Source organism: Lissotriton vulgaris, chromosome 3_1 (assembly GCF_964263255.1).
Source record: "Lissotriton vulgaris chromosome 3_1, aLisVul1.2, whole genome shotgun sequence".
In the NCBI taxonomy this organism is placed as follows: Eukaryota; Metazoa; Chordata; class Amphibia; order Caudata; family Salamandridae; genus Lissotriton; species Lissotriton vulgaris.
In genome coordinates, this window is record NC_141689.1 from 1,108,390,641 (window position 1) to 1,108,413,047 (window position 22,407).

Sequence of the window (22,407 nt, forward strand, 5' to 3'; positions counted from 1 at the left end):
ATCACTAAAAGATTTCAAACAGGTCTCGGCTATACTATTAGCTAACATAAGAAGTGAAGCAGCATCCATGGCAATCCACCAGAAGTTAAAAGAAACAGATATAACAGACCAGCCATATGAGCTTGCTAGAATTATTGAAAAATCTTATGAAGAAATAGGAAGAGATAGTTTGAGTGGGAAACCAGTAAAACCTGAATTAACAGAAAATCCTGAAAAGGTATTTATTAAAAATAATCTCACTACTTCTAAAAAAAAGTGGGAAAATACTAAACAGACTCTTCCTAGAGAGAAACGTTCTCAGTCCAGAGAAAGATCTCCCCAAAGGGGAGGTAGGGCTCCCCAACGGGAGCCCTCTGAAAAAAGGTAGAACCTTAGGAATAGGGATAATTTGAAAAAACCTGACAGATATCAAGATAATGATACACGTCCCTCTCGATCTTTTCAGACTTCCTCGCCGGAAATCGGAAAGAAGAGGACGGTCCGAACACAAGGAAGAATGCGTCAAGTCCAAAGACAAAGAGCCTGTTCACCAAAGTAAAAAAGCTTAATTTCCTAAGAAGAAGGTAGCAAGCATAAAAATCAGACATGCTGAGGATCTTGAGGACACAACTCAAGAACGGGGAGTGGGCTCAAACAATTCTAGACAGCGCAGCAGAAGTCACCATAGTTCGCAGGATCCTGAAGGATCATCTGGAGACAGTGGACTTGAATGAATCCATTCAAGCTGAAACTGCAGACACCAGGGTTAGTGTACCCCACAAGTTATATGAAGTAACACTCTGGTTGGAGGGGGACATAACTAGAAAAATAAGAGCACTATTTTGGAAGAAGCTCTCCAAGGGCTATGACATTCTTCTAGCTGAGCAAGACTGGCCACCTGAATTTGTCAGGGAGTGTCCACATAGCGAAGAGATAATTATGTCAGCCTTCTCAAATCATATTCCAATTCACAAAAAGAACACATATGCCAGAAAATGGGCAGTGGCTCAAGCTCCAGCATTATATAAAAATCATGTAGGATGGGATGAGGATTCTCCTCACCATAAAATCCAATTAAAAAATCAACCTGCTGCACAAAGGCAGTACCCAGTTAAGCAAGTCAGGGAGATTTTAAATCAACTTGAATACCAAGGGGTGATTGAAACATGCACCTGGTCAATGAACAATCCTTTGTTTCCTGTTTCCAAACCAGACAATTCATATTGTCTAGTTTTGGATTACAGACATTTAAACTCCTGTTGGAAAACATTTGCAGTACAAAATGCACATAGTGCAGCACTGATGAATAACATTGTGCGCAAAAAATATAATACCACATTAAATATTTCAAATGGGTTTTTCTGTCAAAACATTGCACCTGAAAGCAGGCATCTGACCGCTTTCTCAATTATGGGGACACAGCGGCAATTTTGCCATCTCCCCCAGGGATTCAAGAATAGTCCAGGGTTATTTTCAGCCAGGGTAACAGAGTTACTACAAACGTACGATGATGAGGCATTATCTTATGTAGATGACATCTATCTTACAGATAACGACTTGGACATACACTTGAAAAGAGTGAACACCATAATACTTGGGTTCGCATCTGAAGGGTATAAATTAAATTTCAAGAAATCACGAATTGCCCACCTCAACGTCCTATTTCTAGGATACGAGTTATCAAGTGAAGGCAAAAGTCTGACAGCAAACTTTCTAGAGAAATGTGCGCTGCTCCAAACTCCAAAAACGCTGAAAAACTTGCAGTCTATTCTAGGTTTCCTGAATTTTCGAAGAACATACGTTCTGAATTACGCAGAAAGGGTTAAACCTCTCTACGAACTAATCAAACCTGATTTCAAACCAACAAATTGGACTCAAACACACACAGAAATTATAAGTTCATTCCAAACAGACATGTTAACAAAAACACAGTTACAGACACGCGAAAACGTGCACAATCTTGTGATCCGAATCATCCCAGGGAGATGCGGATTCACGTACCTTACCTTTAATGAATGAGAAACGGTACCAATAGCATACAAATCACACTTGTACACACAAGCTGAAATGAAGTTCACTTCTACTGAAAACATTCTGACAGCGGTTCAAACTGCAGTAGCAAAAGGGAGAGCTCTCGCGCAGGGTAAACGCATAATGATCGTTACACCTGTACCTGCCTTAGAGGCAGTGACAAAAGCGAGCATCCCAAATGCTAAAGCTCTACATCCGAGATGGATACAATGGGTTAACTCTCTTGCTGCAACAGACGTTGAATATGTTTTTGACCCTAGCTTGAAAACACAAGAATTTCTCCAATACGAACACGTATGTCCTCTGCCGACCGAAATTCTGCCTCTGGAACATTACGGCTGTATAATATATGCAGACAGATCAGCACAGCCCGCTATTGGGGGTTAACAAGCCTATAGTGCTGCGTGCACGATTGTTAAAGGTCGCTGGCGCAAAGGCAAATTCAGACCTATGGTCACTAAAACTCCATCACTCGGGATCTTAGAATCTCTAATAAAATTAGAAGAGATGTACTGGTGGCCAGGAATGGGCGTCCAAGTTTACGAATTTGGAATAAATTGTGATACCTGTTGCAGAGATTGCAGCTTTGACACCCACCAGATACCTGACTACAGTGTAGCCAGCCTAGTTCAGATACCACTATTAGACAGCATTCAGCTATCTATATGCAGACGTCCCTACAGACAGATGCGATCCCACAACTACTAGGACAAGATTTATTTGGTTATGGCCCCAGCGCTCGCTGACGCCAGAACTGTTATAAAGGATTTGCGAGTCTTTATCGGCACATACGCAATCGGCACCCTACATTCTGACCAGGGTCCTGCGTTTAGCTCTCGAGCTTACAAGGAGGCTATGGTTAGCTTGGGCGTTGCATTGCGGTATTCTAGTCCCTTCCATCCTGAGGGTAATGCGGTAGTGGAAAGAAAAAAACGTGACATAAAGCAATCCATAACAGCTAAGGTATTAGGTTCGGGTGATGGGTGGATCAAACATTTAATAAGTGTCCAACGTAGTCTTAACAATCTGCCAAGAAATTCTCTGGGGGGAATCACTCCTTATGAATTACTGTTTGTACTAGAATGATAATCGAAGATCTCGATTGTCAAACTTCAGTGGTGGAACAAAAACCCTTTGATGTCAAAGATCGTTTGGCTGTTTTATAGGACTTAAATGAAACAAGAAGAAGTTTGAGTAACACAACACAAAAGCCAACAGCCACTGAAGAAAAACCACCTGTCCCAGCGAGACCCGTCGGGATTCCAAAGATTGGGGATCTAGTCAGGGAAAAGATAGCGGTGAAGAAGGAATTTGGGCCTTCTTACAGAAAAGCAGTACCTGTCTTAGCAATTCCAGGAACAAGATCAGTAGTACTACCGCTCTTGCTGGTAAAAAGGAGAACCGAGTCGTGTCCATCGACCTGGTCAAACCACAACATGTGGCCAATAATAAGTAGTAGGCCCAGTGGACTCCCAAGATGTAGCATAAGACCAAATCTTGCTACTATCCAAGAGGTTCAGACTGAAAGACTTATCACGTTTGATAAACCTGCAGTAAGAAAAGAAGGACTATGCAACAAAGCCATGGAACTCGTTCCTCTTGAGACCCAAATAACAGTTCGCCAAGAAACACCTGTCTACAATGATGTAGCCTCTGATTACACCAATATGACAAAGGAAGATGCAACACCGAAGATTAATAACAATCCTGATGCAATTCCAACAATTGATAGAACTGCCTCTGGCTATTTCATCAACTTTGATACATTTTCTGAGGATCCCAGTGAACCTGAAGAAACGCCAGTAAAAAAAACTCTCAAAGAAAAACAACATAACTCTCATCAACTTGAGAAAATATATCTGGTTTCACCATGGATTGAATTTTGGATTGGTTTAGGTGTATTTTTTCTCCTGCTATGGCTGATTTTAGTTTTAAGCTTGGGACAAATGATAGATGGAAAATACAGTACAATGGACACAGCAAGTCAGAAAATCAACTTGGTCCTAAAACATCACAAATCATCTCATCGTGAAAAAAGAGACCAGTCATCAGTAAACATCACAGCCGTTCCTATACCAGGTGGTATAGCATGGGATAGAACTGATTATGACATCTATGGCCCGGTGGAGCTGTTGAAGATTCCACACCAGTTCAAGGTTTCTTTAAGTGACTTCGTATCACCCAGCACATTTTCTGATGATTGGGACTTTGAGACTATTAATAATATGATGTCAGATTTAGAAATGTCTGCAAAATTTACTAAACATGACTTTTTAGAAGGGTCATCAGATTATTAACAAATGTATTGTTTTAATCACTATGGTCACCATTATTTGCATAAACCTGCAAGTCCTAGGAATGTTTTTACATATAATCAATGGGAACATTGTCCCACGCCACCAAAAGGCAGCTCAAAAACATTTCATGAAAAGTTTTCATACTTCTCAGGGTTTAATGTTACAAATCCAGAAACGTTTTATTTCAAAAATATAAATAAAACAGGAATAAAAACTAAAATTTATTCTGCAAACTTTTATGATCAGCTATCTACATTGGGTTTTGACTTTTGGAAAAACAACATTGAGACAAAAACTGTCTGGGGCACGAAGACTGGCAGGTACAAGGTTTAGAAGCCTTGCTCAGAGCATGCATTATACCAGAACAAATAATGTTTTTAAATGACACTGTTCAACAGACTTCTTGTCTTGACCTGGCTAAGATAAAAGATTTAAATAAACCGTCTATACCTAAACCCACTTCTGAGAGTGAGGATACTACAGAAAGGGAGGTAGACGTACCATATATTTTAACACAAAACAGAACTGATCCTGATTGGAAAAAATGGTTAATCTGGCCAACAGACACCAATAACTGTCATGATAGATTCCTGAACAAAACACAGGGGTTAAAACTGAACAGGCCAGATCCAAGATACTCCCAGAGACAACATCTAGGGATAGTAACAACATACAGTATTGGAAAACTATGCCTTGAGTGGCTAAAGAAATCCACACTTCCGGAAATCAAACAACACTTATCTTTACTTAAAGAAAGCAATGATTTGCGAGATTTCTTAATGGGGCCTCGCAAACCACGGCAAAAACGTTTCATATACGCCGGAATATACGCTGCGTACAGCGAAGCTTGGAAAATAACGCAAATGGAAACTGCAGAAAGAATACGAGAAATTGATCGTATTAATTTAGAGAAAGCTCTCTCTGTAGTGGACAATGAGTTAATGACTCTGTCCTCCAGAATATATTCATTGGACAGCATTTTATCCTCTGTAATTGATATAATGGAACAGGACTTGCTAATGTTACAACCTGGCCAGTCTCAATTACGTTCTATAATGCAGTTAGGCTGGATGTTGCAAAATCTTCGTTCCGGCTACGTGCCATGGCGTCTAATCAACACAACGCCATTGTTTGCTGTATTTAACCTTACAGATAAACAAATCTCTTTGGCACAAAGAGGAGCAGACTATACGGTGCTGAGCATTGAAAAACTGGAAAGATTACCATTGACAGTTTCTGAGAAACCTGTCATTGAATGGATAATTCAGGCACCATCATGATACCAGTGACGATTTTCCAATTTCAGTATTGTCTACAGCATATGCCAGTGGGCCTGTATGAAAGGTTTGGTAAAGAATACATTAAGTTGACTTGGACTTTACCTTACACAGACAAATGTTGGAACAAGGGAAAAGAGGTATTCCTTAGTGGAAAAATTGTCAAAACTCACTAAGTGGTACACTTTTGTGCAAAGGTATTTACACAGAGCCTGCGACAGTTCTGCAAATAACCTCTCTTGCCACCTGCACGGTACTCCCTCCACTGTGATAGAGCCCATTTTCAGGCAGCTATCCAATGGCAGTTACTTTATGTTGAATGATCACAGCTGCTGTGGCATGATGCCAGGAAAACTTGATCTCGTTAGTGTGACGTCCATGGTCACTTGTTGTATGCAAGTATTGTATCCAACACACAAAACAGACAGTGGAACGACATTATGTCCTTCACTGAATATCTCTTCTATATGAATTGATACTTTAAGCAGAATAAAAGCCATTCTTTTACAAAAATCTATGCCACTGACCTTGTCTAGAGAAACGTATGATCTGCAAGTTGCGAGGACATCTGCAGAAATGCATGCATTATTATCAACAAACTACCCAGTACATTTTACAAAAATCTTAAGTCAAATCTTAAATATGTCTGATACCAGTGGCATCTCACATGTATTTAAGACAATTTTTTCGGGACTGTTAACACCATTTGAAGCAGTCCTCTGCATTTTTCCAAATTTCGTGCACTCTGTGTTCGGCTGCCTGTCTCTCATCTTGGGACTCGTAGCAGGAATTCTTTTTTTATTCCTTCTGCTCTGATATGGCAAGTCCTGTAACCGACGATACCCAGACCACCATGGAAGGGACCCTCCTTGCCATGAGGTATCGTGAGAGAATTACACAGATTCTTGGCTTGGCTCGTTTAAAAGATCTGAACACAACCTGGTTTCGTTCAGACTAATCTGGTAAGATTGTATCTTACCTGTTCTACGGTGCCTGATTTGCAGAGAGGAATGCGTGTTGGACATTTGTCTTACCCTTTCATCAGTCCTTCCATCGGAGGTCGACGCCTTGCTAGGTCCAGTAACGACTCAGGCATTGTGTTGTCCCCAACTGCTACCAATCTTGATGACGCCATTGATTGAGGTCTCACCAGTAAGTCTAATTGAGTAGAAATGGGGACCCCCTCTAACAGGTAATTTCAGGTCAGGGAGTAGAGGGGAAGAAGCAATACAGAACAAACTAGAAAACTCCCTCTTGACCTATAAATACTTTTCACATAGAATTGATCTCACCAACCCAGGGCATAAACACATATATCACACTTGTATTTAAATTTTTAGTTATTTTATTTCATTTTTTCATATCCAACTTTTTTATCTCATTTTTTTATATATATATACATTGATTATAAAAAATCTCCAAGAAACATACTTTCAATAAATTGGAGCCATCACTGTTTTTCATTAGTTGTCCAAAATGTATGTAAAAATACAAAATAAATTAGACCAGCCCAGGTAGAGAACCATGCATACACTCACATACATACTTACTAAACATCCATCCATTACATTACAATCAAACATAGACATCCTATAACATTGCATCTGTTGTCCAGTATAAGACCAGATTCAATAGATCTACAAAATGAAAAACATAGGTCTAAAGTTGGTCGACGCGTTTCGGTGGAAAAACAGCAGTAAGGACCACCTTCATCAGGACCATCCAGAGACAAATTACTACAGGATCTCTACACCTGGGGTTCAAGTCTGAAAAAATATATACACAAGAAAAACAAGTTTTTTACTAATACGCCCTGAAAGACATTTGTTTAAATACATTTACATTTGAGACATCAGAATGGACCAAGACAACCATCCAAGTTCACACACATTCGTACCCAATGGTGCTACCTTATAACCCAAACAAAATGGAGTATATTAACACAGCTGTCTCAAAGAGAAGATTCCTATTTTTAACAAAAATGGTCCTCATCATAGCTTTGAAACTAAGGGGCTTATGAAACAGTTACCTTGTAGATCTTACTTTAAAGGTGTTGCTAATCCTACCAAATTACAACCCCAGCATGATGTACTTTAAAAAGGACACATACAGCCCTATTGGACACTGCAGTAGTTATCCCTGTGTACAATGAGAAACTAATTCCATTTTTGATTACCTGAGAATTTCTACTCATCATGGCCAATATATGGGCCTATTCCATACTCTCATCAGAGCGCAAGGTGGGAATTTCCTGAAAAGTATAACAATCACAATAGCGGTTCAGCCCTAATTGGTATTTAATGCACATAGTAGCAAATGAACCAGGGGAAAGCCTTATACCTGTAACATTTACACCAGCGTAGAACGAGGCTCAGGTCGACTTATCCAACAACTCTAGATTTGATTCGTCATTTTTATTGACATGTGGAGGGGACGACACATCTAAAAGTAAGTTTATTGGGTATGTAGTTATACAGACATCTATAATATAATTCTACTATTAAGGTCATTATGAGTGAACACAGGAATCTACTTACTTTTGATTTATCTTTTCTTGATATACTTGATATGTTCGTTACACCATCTTTTATTTAGATCACATAGGTTGTGAGAGCCTGTTAACTCCTTGGACGCTCATGACAAGCTGAGCTCGTCATGATGTACACCTCCATACACTCATGACGAGCTCAGCTCGTCATGAACAATGGGATTTTAAAAAAGTCAGCATTGACAATGACTGTAATGAGCATTGATGTGGTTAATGAAAGAGAACATGCATCCACTAAGTAGGGGCCAGCTGTTTTAAAATGCATTGTTAGGTGGCCTAAACGAAAACTGCCTACCTCCAAAACATTTGAACTTTTTGGCACAGACTGATCTGCTTAAAGTAGAACTATTCTTAGAGAACAAGAAATTCTTTTTCTTTTTGATCTCTGCCTAGAGTAAATATTTGGCCTGTCCTCATATAACAATTGCCATAATATGTAATGTTATGAAATGGTCTCGACCTTTCTTTCTGTATTTAAGAGCCATTTTCATAAATATAAATTCATGATTCATTTGGTTTGCATATTTAAATACCTTACTATATGCTTAGAATGTCATCACTTCTTTAAAATGCGTACTGTGGAAATGCTGTTTTTTCCCTCATGTACAAACCATTTCAAGTGCATTTTTATGTATTGTGGGGTGGGATTGTAAACACTAGCTTTAGATATGTTCAGTGCTTATTAGGTTAGCTTTATTGAACTTAAGATCGTGGAGTGGGTGTTGTAAATGAATCTAGGACCCTAGTATAATAGGTATACTTGATCATATCCTTATATAGGCATAGAAATCACTACCATATTTGGCCCAAGCCATACAGCCCAAATACGGCATGGCTACTTCCACTAAGTTCAGAGAATACACAACAATTTCTTGGAAAAACCTGTCTTCTGCAGCTAGGGACTTCCCCCTGCTTGAATATTAAGTTCTCTGAGAACTCCTGCCGTTTTCCAAGAATTTAGCCTTTGAGTGACGTTATTAAGTCCAAACATGCGTCAAACTCGGCACCTTCAAAGTATAAATATGCCTAGGTTTGCCCAGACAAACACACGGTGGTTTGGAGCAGATCGACTATCTACTTGACCGACGCCCTGCAGCAGCAAGTGCCGGAGGAAGCCGACCCTCAAACTGACGCACTGAGAGAGACGCTGTCTTTTCTCTTGCCGAGAAATCCTGCTCCAGTGTTTCCGGCTTACGCTTGCGGGTATCTGGGAAATCGAGTCCTGAGAGAGAGATACAAGACCTCCTTCATTCTAAAACCAAGGTACGGAGCTGATTAGACCTCTTAGAGAATTCTTGGAATAGATTCCTGGCAGAGAATTACTAAACTTAAGCTACTCCTCAATTACTTCTTCCCTTGTACTAGACTTAGGTTAGGTACACCAGTGTAGGCGTATTTTAGAAACACCAGTTGAGTACTTTTAGTCATCATTTTATCACTGTATGTATTTTATACATTTTATGCACTTTATGGCTTAGAAACCATATCATGCTTTTACAGTACTACTTTATAATACTGTTCGTATTATATGCCTTGTACTTTATAACCAGTATTACGATTGTAGCAGTTCATTTCCAATGCTTGAGAAATAAAACTGTTCAATAAATACCTTTTATTGAAAACGCCCGTCTCTCTATTTCTCAGCACCTCTGGTGAAACGAAGCATGCACGATTGACTGAGTAAAATAGTTATCAATTGTTTCCACGACTCTAGAGATTTGATTTCTTATTCTTGGGAAACAAAGTTGTCATGTTTATGCGGTTGTCAGAAACTAATCCCTTCTTGTGAATTCGAGAATGTTTCTAGTGACCTCTGAGCTAGCTGGCACTCACTATTAAGTTTAATATATTTGGTAGAGACCTAGTCGACTTCAGTCCTACGTCTAAACTACAGTATATATTATTCCAATGCGCAGAGCCTGTTAGGAATATAGGAACTACACTACAGTGGTTTGAATGTTAGTGGGGGTTTACCGTTTCAGCTTCCGGGCTGAAGGGAGCATGTTGGGGACTTTACCCGTTGCCTCCATTGTTAGTGATGTGCCACTTAGTTGGGGTTTCAACATTTTTGTCTGTATGCTGTCCCACTAAGATGGTTGTGAGCGGTAGAAAGCACCCTATACTTAGGCTTATTTTCTACAAAAAAAGAGCTATGAGTGAATATAAATAAGATACAAATGACATGATAGAGGAGAGGAAATCAAGGTTAGGGCTCCCCTACTCACCTGCTGTTTATTAAAATTATTAATTACCCTTGCTTACCTTATTTTTAGATCTAACCAAGAGATATAAACTGTCTCATGCGTGTTATGTTTAAAAATAAAATCATAATGTATATGTATACATTTATGGGCTTTCGTCCAGCCCTCTTAATTTATTTGACCTGTTCAAGAGTTAGTCACTTTTTGCTTCCGCCCACCACAACATTTAGCTCGGGTCAAAGGGACGGCGTTTTACTCATTTGCAAAACAAAGTATGGCAGACTTGCCAAGGCTAGACTTATTGGCTCTGCCACTACTTGTCCCTGCTAAAACGAGCAAGCTGAAAATCCTTCTGTTAGGTTTCAAGACAATGTGTTGACTCTTCTTAGGCTTACGTTCAGGATCTAGATAATTTGGGTGATATGCAAGGGAACAAACTATCAAAGTCTCCTAAAGATAACAAGCATTTGCAATGCAATAGGTCTCACATTAATTAAGTTTGAGCTATTGGCATTGCTAAATATTGCAACACCAATTGCAACAAAAGTCTATAAATTGGAGGCCAAAGAAATGTGTATTAATTATTGTAGCAATGGTGGCATGCTGCGCTTTAGATGAATATGTTTAAAAGTAAAGTGTACCATACTGCGATTGCTACAATAGTTAATTGTGGTTCGTTAACAATTGATGTGTGCACTGATGGCTGGTGGTGTGTGGGCCTGTAGAAATTGTGCACTGATGGCTGGTGGTGTGTGTGTGTGCGCTTGGTGAAAGCGTGCAATGAGGGCTGGTGGTGTGTATGTGCCTAGTGAAAGCATGCACTAACGGCTGGTGGTGTGTATGTGCCTGGTGAAAGCGTGCACTGACGGCTGGTGGTGTGTGCCTGGTGGAAGCGTGCATTGACGGCTGGTGGTGTTTGTGCCCGGTGAAAGCATGCACTGACGGCAGGTGGTGGTTGTGCCTGATGAAAGTGTGCACTGACGGTGTGGTTGTGTGTGTGGTTGTGTGTGTGTGGTTGTGTGTGTGGTTGTGTGTGTGTGGTTGTGTGTTTGTGGTTGTGTGTGTGGTTTTATGTGTGGTTGTGGTTGTGTGTGTGATTGTGTGTATGGTAGTTTGTGTGCTGTGGCTGTGTGTGTGTGGTTGTGTGTGTACTTGTGTGTGTGCTTGTGGTTGTAAATGTAAATGTCATGGTACTTATAGAGCGCACTGTCACCAGACGGTCACCTTGCGGTGTCGCCTATTTGGCTTCCTGGCTCTGATACTCATACCGCTGTGGAACCCCTCCTGGCTTTCCCTGTGAAGTGTCCACTCCTGGGCACTCCCAGGGTGAAGCCAGGCATCCTTAGCGCTGTTGGGGCCGGTGTGGAGGCTAAGCAAGCTATTGCCCAGAGTTGCAGCGTGGGGCCCATGATTAGAATAGGCACCGAGGCGAGAATTAACAGGTCCGAGGAAATTGAGCCCGAGACCCAGCCGAGGTGGGAATCGAACCCTGGTCCCTGGCCAGAACTCTGCATCAGGGTCTGCCGCTCTAACCATTGAGCCACACTCCTCCAGTTGTGGTTGTGTGTGTGTGTGGTTGTGTATGTGGTTGTTTGTGGGGTTCTGTGTATGTGTGGTGGTGTGTGTGTGGTTGTGTGTGTGTGTGGTTGTGTGTGTTTGGTTGGGTGTGGTTGTGTGTTCTCCACAATGCCATATTTCCCTAACACCCTATCCTATCCTATCACCACCCCCTTTTGTACCGCTTTTGGCCGCCATAAGTGTGGAATGGTATGCTCAGACGTGAGTCCCTTGCTCACTTTGCCACTGGATTCAAGCAAGCCGGGCTAAAGACGGCTGCAATGCCACAAACCGGTCCACAGAAGCTTGTTTCCGGTCCAGGGAAGGCATGGCTTGGCAGTTCGGGCTGGACTGTTCCCATGAGGCACAGGGTCAGACTGATTTGCATATGGCCATGTCTGAACTGGGGTGGCAGAGTGGGCTAAAGAACGGTGATGGATTAAATCCAGATATGTTGACTGGGTGTGAGTGTTTGATTGGTTCAGATGCTCCATCCATCACCACCCCCTTTTGTACCACTTTGTTCGCCATAAGTTGGCTGGGTATGCTCAGACGTGAGTCCCTTGCCCACTTTGCCACTGGATTCAAGCAAGCCGGGCTGAAGACGGCTGCAATGCCAGAAACCGGTCCACGGAAGCTTGTTTCCGGTCCAGGGAAGGCATGGCTTGGCAGTTCGGGCTGGACTGTTCCCATGAGGCACAAGGTCAGACTGATTTGCATATGGCCATGTCTGAACTGGGGTGGCAGAGTGGGCTAAAGATCGGTGATGAATGAAACCCAGATCTGTTGACTGGGTGTGAGTGTTTGATTGGTTCAGATGCTATGTCCATCACCACCCCGTTTTGTACCGCTTTGTTCGCCATAAGTTGGCAGGGTATGCTCAGACCTGAGTCCCTTGCTCACTTTGCCACTGGATTCAAGCAAGCCGGGCTGAAGACGGCTGCAATGCCAGAAACTGGTCCATGGAAGCTTGTTTCCGGTCCAGGGAAGGCATGGCTTGGCAGTTCGGGCTGGACTGTTCTCTTGAGGCACAGGGTCAGACTGATTTGCATATGGCCATGTCTGAACTGGGGTGGCAGAGTGGGCTAAAGAACGGTGATGGATTAAACCCAGACCTGTTGACTGGGTGTGAGTGTTTGATTGGTTCAGATGCTCCGTCCATCACCACCCCCTTTTGTACCGCTTTGTTCGCCATTAGTTGGCAGGGTACGCTCAGACGTGAGTCCCTTGCTCACTTTGCCACTGGATTCAAGCAAGCCGGGCTGAAGACGGCTGCAATGCCAGAAACCGGTCCACGGAAGCTTGTTTCCGGTCCAGGGAAGGCATGGCTTGGCAGTTCGGGCTGGACTGTTCCCATGAGGCACAGGGTCAGACTGATTTGCATATGGCCATGTCTGAACTGGGGTGGCAGAGTAGGCTAATGAACGGTGATGGATTAAACCCAGATCTGTTGACTGGGTGTGAGTGTTTGATTGCTTCAGATGCTCCGTCCATCACCACCCCCTTTTGTACCGGTTTGTTCACCATAATTTGGCATGGTATGCTCAGACGTGAGTCCCTTGCTCACTTTGCCACTGGATTCAAGCAAGCTGGACTGAAGACGGCTGCAATGCCAGAAACCGGTCCACGGAAGCTTGTTTCCGGTCCAGGGAAGGTATGGCTTGGCAGTTCGGGCTGGACTGTTCCCATGAGGCACAGGGTTAGACTGATTTGCATACGGCCATATCTGAACAGGGGTGGCAGAGTAGGCTAAAGAACGGTGATGGATTAAACCCAGATCTGCTGACTGGGTGTGAGTCTTTGATTGGTTCAGATGCTCCGTCCATCACCACCCCCTTTTGTACTGCTTTGGTCGCCATAAGTTGGCAGGGTATGCTCAGACGTGAGTCTCTTGCTCACTTTGCCACTGGATTCAAGCAAGCCAGTCTGAAGACGGCTGCAATGCCAGAAACCGGTCCACGGAAGCTTGTTTCCGGTCCAGGGAAGGCATGGCAAGGCATGGCTTGGCAGTTTGGGCTGGACTGTTCCCATGAGGCACAGCGTCAGACTGGTTTGCATATGGCCATGTCTGAACTGGGATGGCAGAGTGGGCTAAAGAACGGTGAGGGATTAAACCCAGATCTGTTGACTGGGTGTGAGTGTTTGATTGGTTCAGATGCTCCGTCCATCACCACCCCCTTTTTCACCACCCCCTTTTGTACCGCATATTTCCCTAAAGAAGCACCAGGAGTGGGTGCTGCCACTTACCAACACACACAACTCTCTCAAAGGACAGTGTGGGCTAGGCGGAGGCCTCCAGGAGAGAGACAATATTTGTGTCTAAAAAAGTCAATCCTTAAAATACGCAGAAAAAAATTGAGAACTTGTACCACTAAATAATGTACTTCACTGTGCCTGATCGCTATATGCCTACATAATCAACTGTGTGCAGTACATTCCTTTACAAATCACTCGTGAGATGCGCTCTTCCAATTGGTTTAAGTGAAGCTGACCTGTCCGCTGGCCCCTTTAGATTGAGGTCACATTCAAGTCAACCCCAGATGTTCAACAGCAGGAAGATGGCAGGAGTGTGTTGAAACGAACTGAAGGTTGTCATCCATTATGACCTGCAGAACTTACAATGGGGTATAATAGTACACCGGGAAAAGGGGGGGCGAAGGGGCGAGCCCCGCCGAATCACCATGTCCCTAGGTAGAAGAGCGACACAAAATACCAGCCTAGTAGGAATGAGGGTCTTACAATGGGAATACAATTCCCATGATTGTAAAGATATGTTGCCTAAAAAGTCAGCAGTGGCGGAAATCGTAATGCATTTCCTTAAAAGAAAATGATGTCCTTTAGCCTTCTCCACTATAGACAGAGGAAGTGGAATGATGCCAGAACTATGCCACAGCTTTTACCACATAATTATGGATTTCACACATTCATAATCTGCTGCATAATTTGTAGACTTTACCAAAACATTGTTTCTAGCTCAGACGGATCAAAAGTTACTAAAAATGCAGCGACGTGTTCCAGCACAGTGGGATGCAAGGCCCTTGCCAAAGTGGACTGGTCACCTTTCAATTGCCTATGTTGTATTTGACTGTTAATACTGTTACTGATAAGGTGGAACCCTTGCCCAGACAGTTTTAACATGTGTAAAAAAGACAAAAAACTGCAGTAATGCTGTTACAAAATGCACCGCTTTGCAATACATACATAATTTGTCCTTTCTTGCTGAATAATGTAGTTAACCCTAATGCAAAATGTGATACTCCTCTGTTGCATAATTCCAGTGGCTCTGACTACTAGACTGCATTGTATAGCGACCACATTCTTGCATGTGATTTATGCATCAATAAAATGCATCCAATCTGTAACGAAAACAAGAGAGTGAGAGTGTGTGTTTTTTCATTTTGTACTTGGCCCTATAACCTGTGTATGCACTGTTTTGCACCAGAGCATTTGAAAAATGGTGCTTCTGCGAATCGCATAATTTGCACGGCCCATTTACGTCACCAGCAAATTGACCACTGGCAAGAATGAGTAATTATGGCCAGGCTTAAGCATAACGTTCACATGGGGTGCATTACTGAAATTCACTTGAATTTTTGCGAACTGACCTCAGATTATTTTTTCTTGTAAAGCAAAGTGATTTAAAGGAAACTCTATATGCTAGCAATCAGCACTGAGATCTTTTACGAGGAGAAAGGTTAAACGTCCATTTTTATTGCAATTATGCTGAGTTTATTTTTTACTTTTGAGAAATCTGGATGGATTAGATTTAAAGCACACCTGCCAACTGGTCCCGAGCCATGCGTGACACCTGGAGTCACTTCTGGACTGTATCTCTGTGTGGTGTAAACTCGCCCTTGCGGGGGATTACAAATGTTAGTATATGTGAAGGCACACAAAGTGTTGTTGGAAGCCCACTGAGCTGGTCAAAGAAGTGCCTGACAAATGTATATTCCGGCTCTGCATACCAGAGCATATACAATTAAAAAAAAAAAAATATATATATATATATATATATATATTGCAGATTTATATAGGAATTTCTGTTAAGAATAATTGTATCTGTACTCGTATGTTGCAAAAGGAGACTTTGTACGGCGATATGTATATGGACTCTGTGACATTGTTGTTTCTAGTTTACAACTTTTATTTGTGTTTAATTAAATTTTCTACATATTTCATCCGGCGACAACTATATATTGTTAAAATCAACTTCTTTACGATTGATATACAATTGCGGCCCTGGTGCAACCTGGGCCTGCTGTGGCTAACAACAATAAAATCTGTTGTGAAAAAACAAACCAACATGGAATTCCATATTATTTACTAAAGTAACATGTACACAGCTGAGTAATCGTTTTAGCAGAAGAAAGGAATTGTATACCAAAAAATTGTGAAAGTGCAGTATGAAAATTGTTCAAATCTACATGCCACACAGCTCCCTGTCCTGCATTCTTTTTCAAGGGATTTCTCTTAAGAACATGCTGGTGGTAGGGTAAAATATTTATTCATGGGCAGCCACTACTTTGTTAAGGTTTGGTTAAGAGTCCAGGATGATATAATTGATAAATGCAAACTTAATACTAATTCTTTTTGTCTCCCTTCCTTGTTTACCCTAGAGTGTTTCAGTGGAGCCTTGGTGGCCAAATGGGTATGGGAAACAGTCTAGCTACAATGTGTCCGTGACGTTTGCCTTTGAGGGAGGATACAGGATTGAGGAATCAGCAAAGGTAACCGGCATTGATTACTGTCTCAGCTAAGGCTCATCTTTTACCATCTCTCAGTATAGCTCATATTTTACTGTCTCTCAGTTAAGGCTCATCTTTTACCATCTTTCAGGATAGCTCATCTTTTACTGTCTCTCAGCTAAGGCACATCTTTTACCATCTCTCGATATGGCTCATCTTTTACCGTCTCTCAGTTAAGGCCCATCTTTTACCATCTCTCGATATGGCTCATCTTTTACTGTCTCTCAGTTAAGGCCCATCTTCCTGGTCGATGTATTCACTGTTTTAGTGTATAGTGCAATAAGTTAAGAAAGTTCTTCACCAAAACAGTTGATTATAAATACATTGGTGCTGCCGGTACTGGCATGGTTGCTGCTTCTAAGAACGTTGACTATGAATTTCACAATTAAGGGCCTGATTACAAGGGCCCTGGTGTTGGATGCAATGAAAATTGCACCAGGCTAAATATTGGGTGCGGCAGTCTTCAACTATCCCGAATTGTGTTCTTAAATGGAGGAATAACGTGGGTTTTGTTGTGGTATCGCAATAAGACCTGCATGTCTTAGTATATATTGGCCCTTTTCCACACCTTAAATTCCGACTTGCTTGAACTCCTGAAATTTAACGGATAAAAAAATGTATTACTGGCAATAATTATTGCATCACTTATAATTTTCAAACAGGTGTTTGCCAGGGGCGGCTCCTTTGCAATCGCATAGGAGTGTCGCCCCACTGGCTCAGAGCCAGAAGGTGAATGTGAATGTGCCAGTATGCTATCTTGGATTCTAGTTAAAGTTATCGAGATTATTTGTTGATAGTGGTACCGTAAGAAAACCTGAAAAATACCCCCACATCTTGTCGAGTTTCGGAGGGCAGCCTCTGGATCTATATATCGACCAGATTACATGGACGAAGTCCCCTTCTGGCGATGAGCACCTGGAGCAGACAGATGTGTTCCATTTGCCCGCTCTCCATAGCTAGTGAGGTAGGTGGATAAGTGAGTCTTAGGCGGGCCGATATGGCAAGGGTGCGGTGGGCCATGCCAACATCTCCAGTCTGCTTCCTCCATAGTACCCACCCAAAGTCCCATTTCTGTTTAAAGGAGTCATATGTGTTGAGGGAGTTAAGGACGTGTGTTCTATTTTTCTGATAGATCACCCCCTTTCCCTATGGAGCCCTGTAGGATTTTAGCCTCGAGCTGATTGCATTCTGGGTGATCAGTGGTGTCTCCTCAGTAGCAGTAGAATGCGTGTCTCAGACACAGGCATTTGTGAAATTGGGTGGTGGAGAGGGAGAATTGGGAAGGATTTCATAGCCGATACCCGCCAGACATCTCCTCGGTGTGTGATCCCTATTTTGTCCCATTTGACAAATCTTTTCGATTCTGAAACTTGGATAAGCCCGCACCCTGTCATACTGGAGTGCGTTGTATAAGTTTCATGTTCCAGCCCATCATTAGCAGTGCGGCACACTACACCTGGACCACTACCCTGGAGCTCAGGGAGTCATTGAGGGAGTGAACCGCAATACAGTTTGTGTAGGACATTATCTAATTCTAGATGGGTCTACCTAGAGCCAATCGTTGATTACCAGGAATTGGGAGGCCAAATAATAGAAGCAAACATCTGCCATTCCCATGCCGCCATCATATGTGTGCTGACAACACTCGTTGAACGCTATGGGGGTGCCTGTGTCGCCCATATGAAGGATCCAATATTCGAGGTGAGAGTTCAGAACCAGGCAGTGGGGATTTCAATTGATTGGGTGCCACAGAACATTGAGAAAGCATGGTTCGATTATCATATTGAACAGTGCTACCCTGCGTCGGATATGTAGCGAGAGCAGTGCCCAGGTGCAAAAGACTGGTTTCATAGGGACCACCTGGAAGTCTAGGTTGAGGGACCAGGTCAACTTTGGAAGCACTGAGATATGTATTCCTAAGTATTGGGAACTGAGCCTTTGGATTGAGATTGACCCTTGCCACGTCTCGGCCTCCAGGTTTCTTGGAAGGGGAACCAGAAAAAATGTGGCTCCGCTAGTACGGAGACCCAACGCTACGTCATCTATTGACAAGATATGCAGTGTTCAGGTTCCAGTTTCATGGGGGTTCTGGAGCTAAAGAAGCACGTCATCTGTGTATAATGAGAATCAATCATCATCTTCTTCTGCTCCTCTCCTGCCCCAGCCCTGCAGTTGCTCATTGCAGTGAATGAGTTGAGGCTGCGTTTCGCTCAACAGGGCAAAGAGGAGGAGTGATAGGGACTGCCTTGTCTTGTGCCTCTACGGAATGAGAAGGGGGTCAGAGAGCGTAACTTTAAAGGGCAACCAGGCCTGTAGCGAGGATTACAGAAGACCGACGTATCAACTAAATCTTATGCCTAGGCTTATGCGCCACAGTACAGCCTCAAAGAAGGACCAGTTGATGGAGTAAAATGCCGAGGAGTAGAGCACATGGGTCTTGGATATCTGACTTATTAGCCAATTGAGGTACAAATGTCTAATGCTTTGTCAGGTGTTGCATCCCGGCATGAATCTGAACAAAATTTGTTATCCCTAGGTTCAAACTGGCACGTTTGGGCGGACGCTCTTTCGCTTACCTGGCTCCAGTCCTATGGAATGCTCTCCCGCTGAAACTATGTCTCGAACCTAGCTACGCCCAATATCGGAAAGGCATCAAAGCGTGGCTATTTAACCAGTAATCCTTACATTCTACCTTAATTCGCATCCACCGGGCCTTACTCAGATCCAGGGCGCCGGGAAACCCTCAGGGTAGCTGTTGCGCTATATAAATGTATTAAATAAATAAATAAATAAATCTGCTTTGATTGGGGTGAACTCGGCCAGGGGCACCTGAATGAGCCATTGGGCCAGAATCTTTGCAAACATTTTTACTTCAGCATAGATTAGAGAAATAGACCTGGACGAGGCGCAGCATTCAGGGGGACACCCAGCATTGTGAATGACTACTGTGGCTGCTAGGTTTAAACCCCCAGACAATGCTTTATTAGTTTAAGCTTCTATGTACAGGTCGAGCAGTCCAGGTGAGAGTATCTTGCTTAATTCCCAATAGTATTTGGTGGGGTAACCGTCTGGCTGGGTGTCTTACCCGCATTCAGTTTGGTTAAGGCATCTCCGATTTCTTTCAATGTTATGGGGCAGTAGAGGCCCTCTTTTTGAGAGAAAGATAGGGTTGGATCAGGGATATCCGGCAATATGGGGTTAGCCTTGTCTGCCGGGCAATTGGTGCGGGGGCATATAGAGTACCATAGTTGGCAAAGGCTTTGGCTATAGCAGAGGGTGTGTGTTGCCATTTGCCTTGTGGTCCGTGATTTCTGGGACCGCTCTTGAGGGCATGTCTCTGGTGGGAATCCAGTGGAGCAGTTTACTGGACTTACCTCCATGGACATAGATCTGTTGGAGGGAGGCCCGTCAGTACTTTCACCCCTACTCCGGGGCTAGGGAGATATACAGCTAGATTCATGAAGCATTTTTGCGGGCGCAAACGGTGCGAATCGCAGAATTCGGCCGTCTGCGCCCGCAAAAATGGCATTTGGAATTCATCAATGGGTCATGAACTCGCAGTTTGAAAAATCGCAAAAAATTGCGATTTTTCAAATTGCGATCGCATTTAAGGAGTCTCAATTTGAGATTCCTTAAATGCTATTCATGAACCATTAATAAATTGCGATTTCGCTATTTTTTGCCGCTATTTACCGCGAAGTCTAACTTCGTGGTAAATAGCGAAAACTGAGAAAAATGCACTTTTGTGCATTTTTCTCAGTTGTATGTTACACACACACATGTCCTTTGGACATGTGTGTGCGCAACATAAGTCTAAATTTACATTTCAGGGGTGCTACAGGGTGTCCTTTGGACACCCCTAGCACCCTTGAAATCGCATCCTTATTTGCGATTAGCAAATTGCTAATCGCAAATAAGGAATAACTCCCCATTCATTCCTATGGGCCTTTAGGCCCATAGGAATGAATGGGGAGTTATTCCTTATTTTCATTTAGCAATTTGCTAATCGCAAATAAGGAATGTGTAGGAATCGCAATTTATTTAGCGATTCCTTCTTGAATCCCGTTTTGCAAGTCCTTAATAGCGATTCCTTAATAATCGCTATTAAGGACTCGCAAAACGGGACTTTGATGATTCTAGGGGACAGTCCGGTTTTATTGAGTTCAAGTTGTCTCAATAGGGTGAGGAGGGGGTGTTCACACATTCTGTCTCCAATCGGAGGATGAAAACTTCCAGGTCAGCCATATGGAACTGTTTCTCTTTTTCATGAACTCGCAGTTTGAAAAATCGCAAAAAATTGCGATTTTTCAAATTGCGATCGCATTTAAGGAGTCTCAATTTGAGATTCCTTAAATGCTATTCATGAACCATTAATAAATTGCGATTTCGCTATTTTTTGCCGCTATTTACCGCGAAGTCTAACTTCGTGGTAAATAGCGAAAACTGAGAAAAATGCACTTTTGTGCATTTTTCTCAGTTGTATGTTACACACACACATGTCCTTTGGACATGTGTGTGCGCAACATAAGTCTAAATTTACATTTCAGGGGTGCTACAGGGTGTCCTTTGGACACCCCTAGCACCCTTGAAATCGCATCCTTATTTGCGATTAGCAAATTGCTAATCGCAAATAAGGAATAACTCCCCATTCATTCCTATGGGCCTTTAGGCCCATAGGAATGAATGGGGAGTTATTCCTTATTTTCATTTAGCAATTTGCTAATCGCAAATAAGGAATGTGTAGGAATCGCAATTTATTTAGCGATTCCTTCTTGAATCCCGTTTTGCAAGTCCTTAATAGCGATTCCTTAATAATCGCTATTAAGGACTCGCAAAACGGGACTTTGATGATTCTAGGGGACAGTCCGGTTTTATTGAGTTCAAGTTGTCTCAATAGGGTGAGGAGGGGGTGTTCACACATTCTGTCTCCAATCGGAGGATGAAAACTTCCAGGTCAGCCATATGGAACTGTTTCTCTTTTTCCACATGACAGAGAAGGGATTTCACTATGCCTCTGACCCGGCCTTGCCGTCGTCCCATTTGGTATCAGCTGAGGCAACTGATCCTTGCTTAGTGTCAAAGTATACCCAGATTCTTGTCTCCAGGTCATCCACGTGCTGGAAGTCAGATAAGTACCATGCATTAAGGCGCTGTGTGGTCTCAGGAGTTCCTAGATGCAGTAAGACCGGGGATTACACTGAATAACCATGTGGGAGGATCTCTATGGCTGCAGTGCGCTGGGGAGTAGGAAGAGGTCAATATGGTAGAAGGTCCTCTGTGATGCTGAAGTATGTATACATTTTCTCCCCAGTGAGTGCCACACTCTCCAGATTTCGCAGAGTCCTAGGGAGGACATCCATTTTGTTAGAGATTTTAGAGTGCTTATTTGGTGCACTGTTGGGACAACCCTGGAGTCTCTTACTGGGCCCAGGACTGCATTGAAGTCTCCCCTTATAAGTGTAATACCAATAGGGAAGTCCACGGTAATCGCCTGGCAGGCCTCCAGAATGGTGTTGGCTGCTTGGGGCGGGACATAAATGCTAAGGGAAGTTCGCTGGGCTCCCTTCAGTGTGACCCCCACCCCATCTTGTCTACCCAAGGGTCCAAGTTTGTGGAAGTAACCACAAAGGGAAAGCTTCTTTGAAACAGTATTGTGACTCCTGTCATACCTCTAGACAAGCTGGTGTGAAACACCCCATCGTACCCATATTGACTCAGGAAGGGGCATCTCGTGCCCATAAGGTGAATTTATTTGAAGCATGAGGACCGATG

At 42.9% G+C, this 22,407-nt stretch overlaps 1 protein-coding gene across 1 annotated transcript in view; it reads left to right on the forward strand.

The window, feature by feature from the left end:
* The window catches only part of MANBA (mannosidase beta), a 399,570-nt gene that overhangs the window by 229,978 nt on the left and 147,185 nt on the right, over positions 1–22,407 (forward strand). Inside the window, exon 7 of the mRNA XM_086961579.1 lies at positions 16,507–16,617. Within this exon, the coding sequence (XP_086817705.1) occupies positions 16,507–16,617 (111 nt within the window). The remainder of the gene's footprint in view (positions 1–16,506; positions 16,618–22,407) is intronic.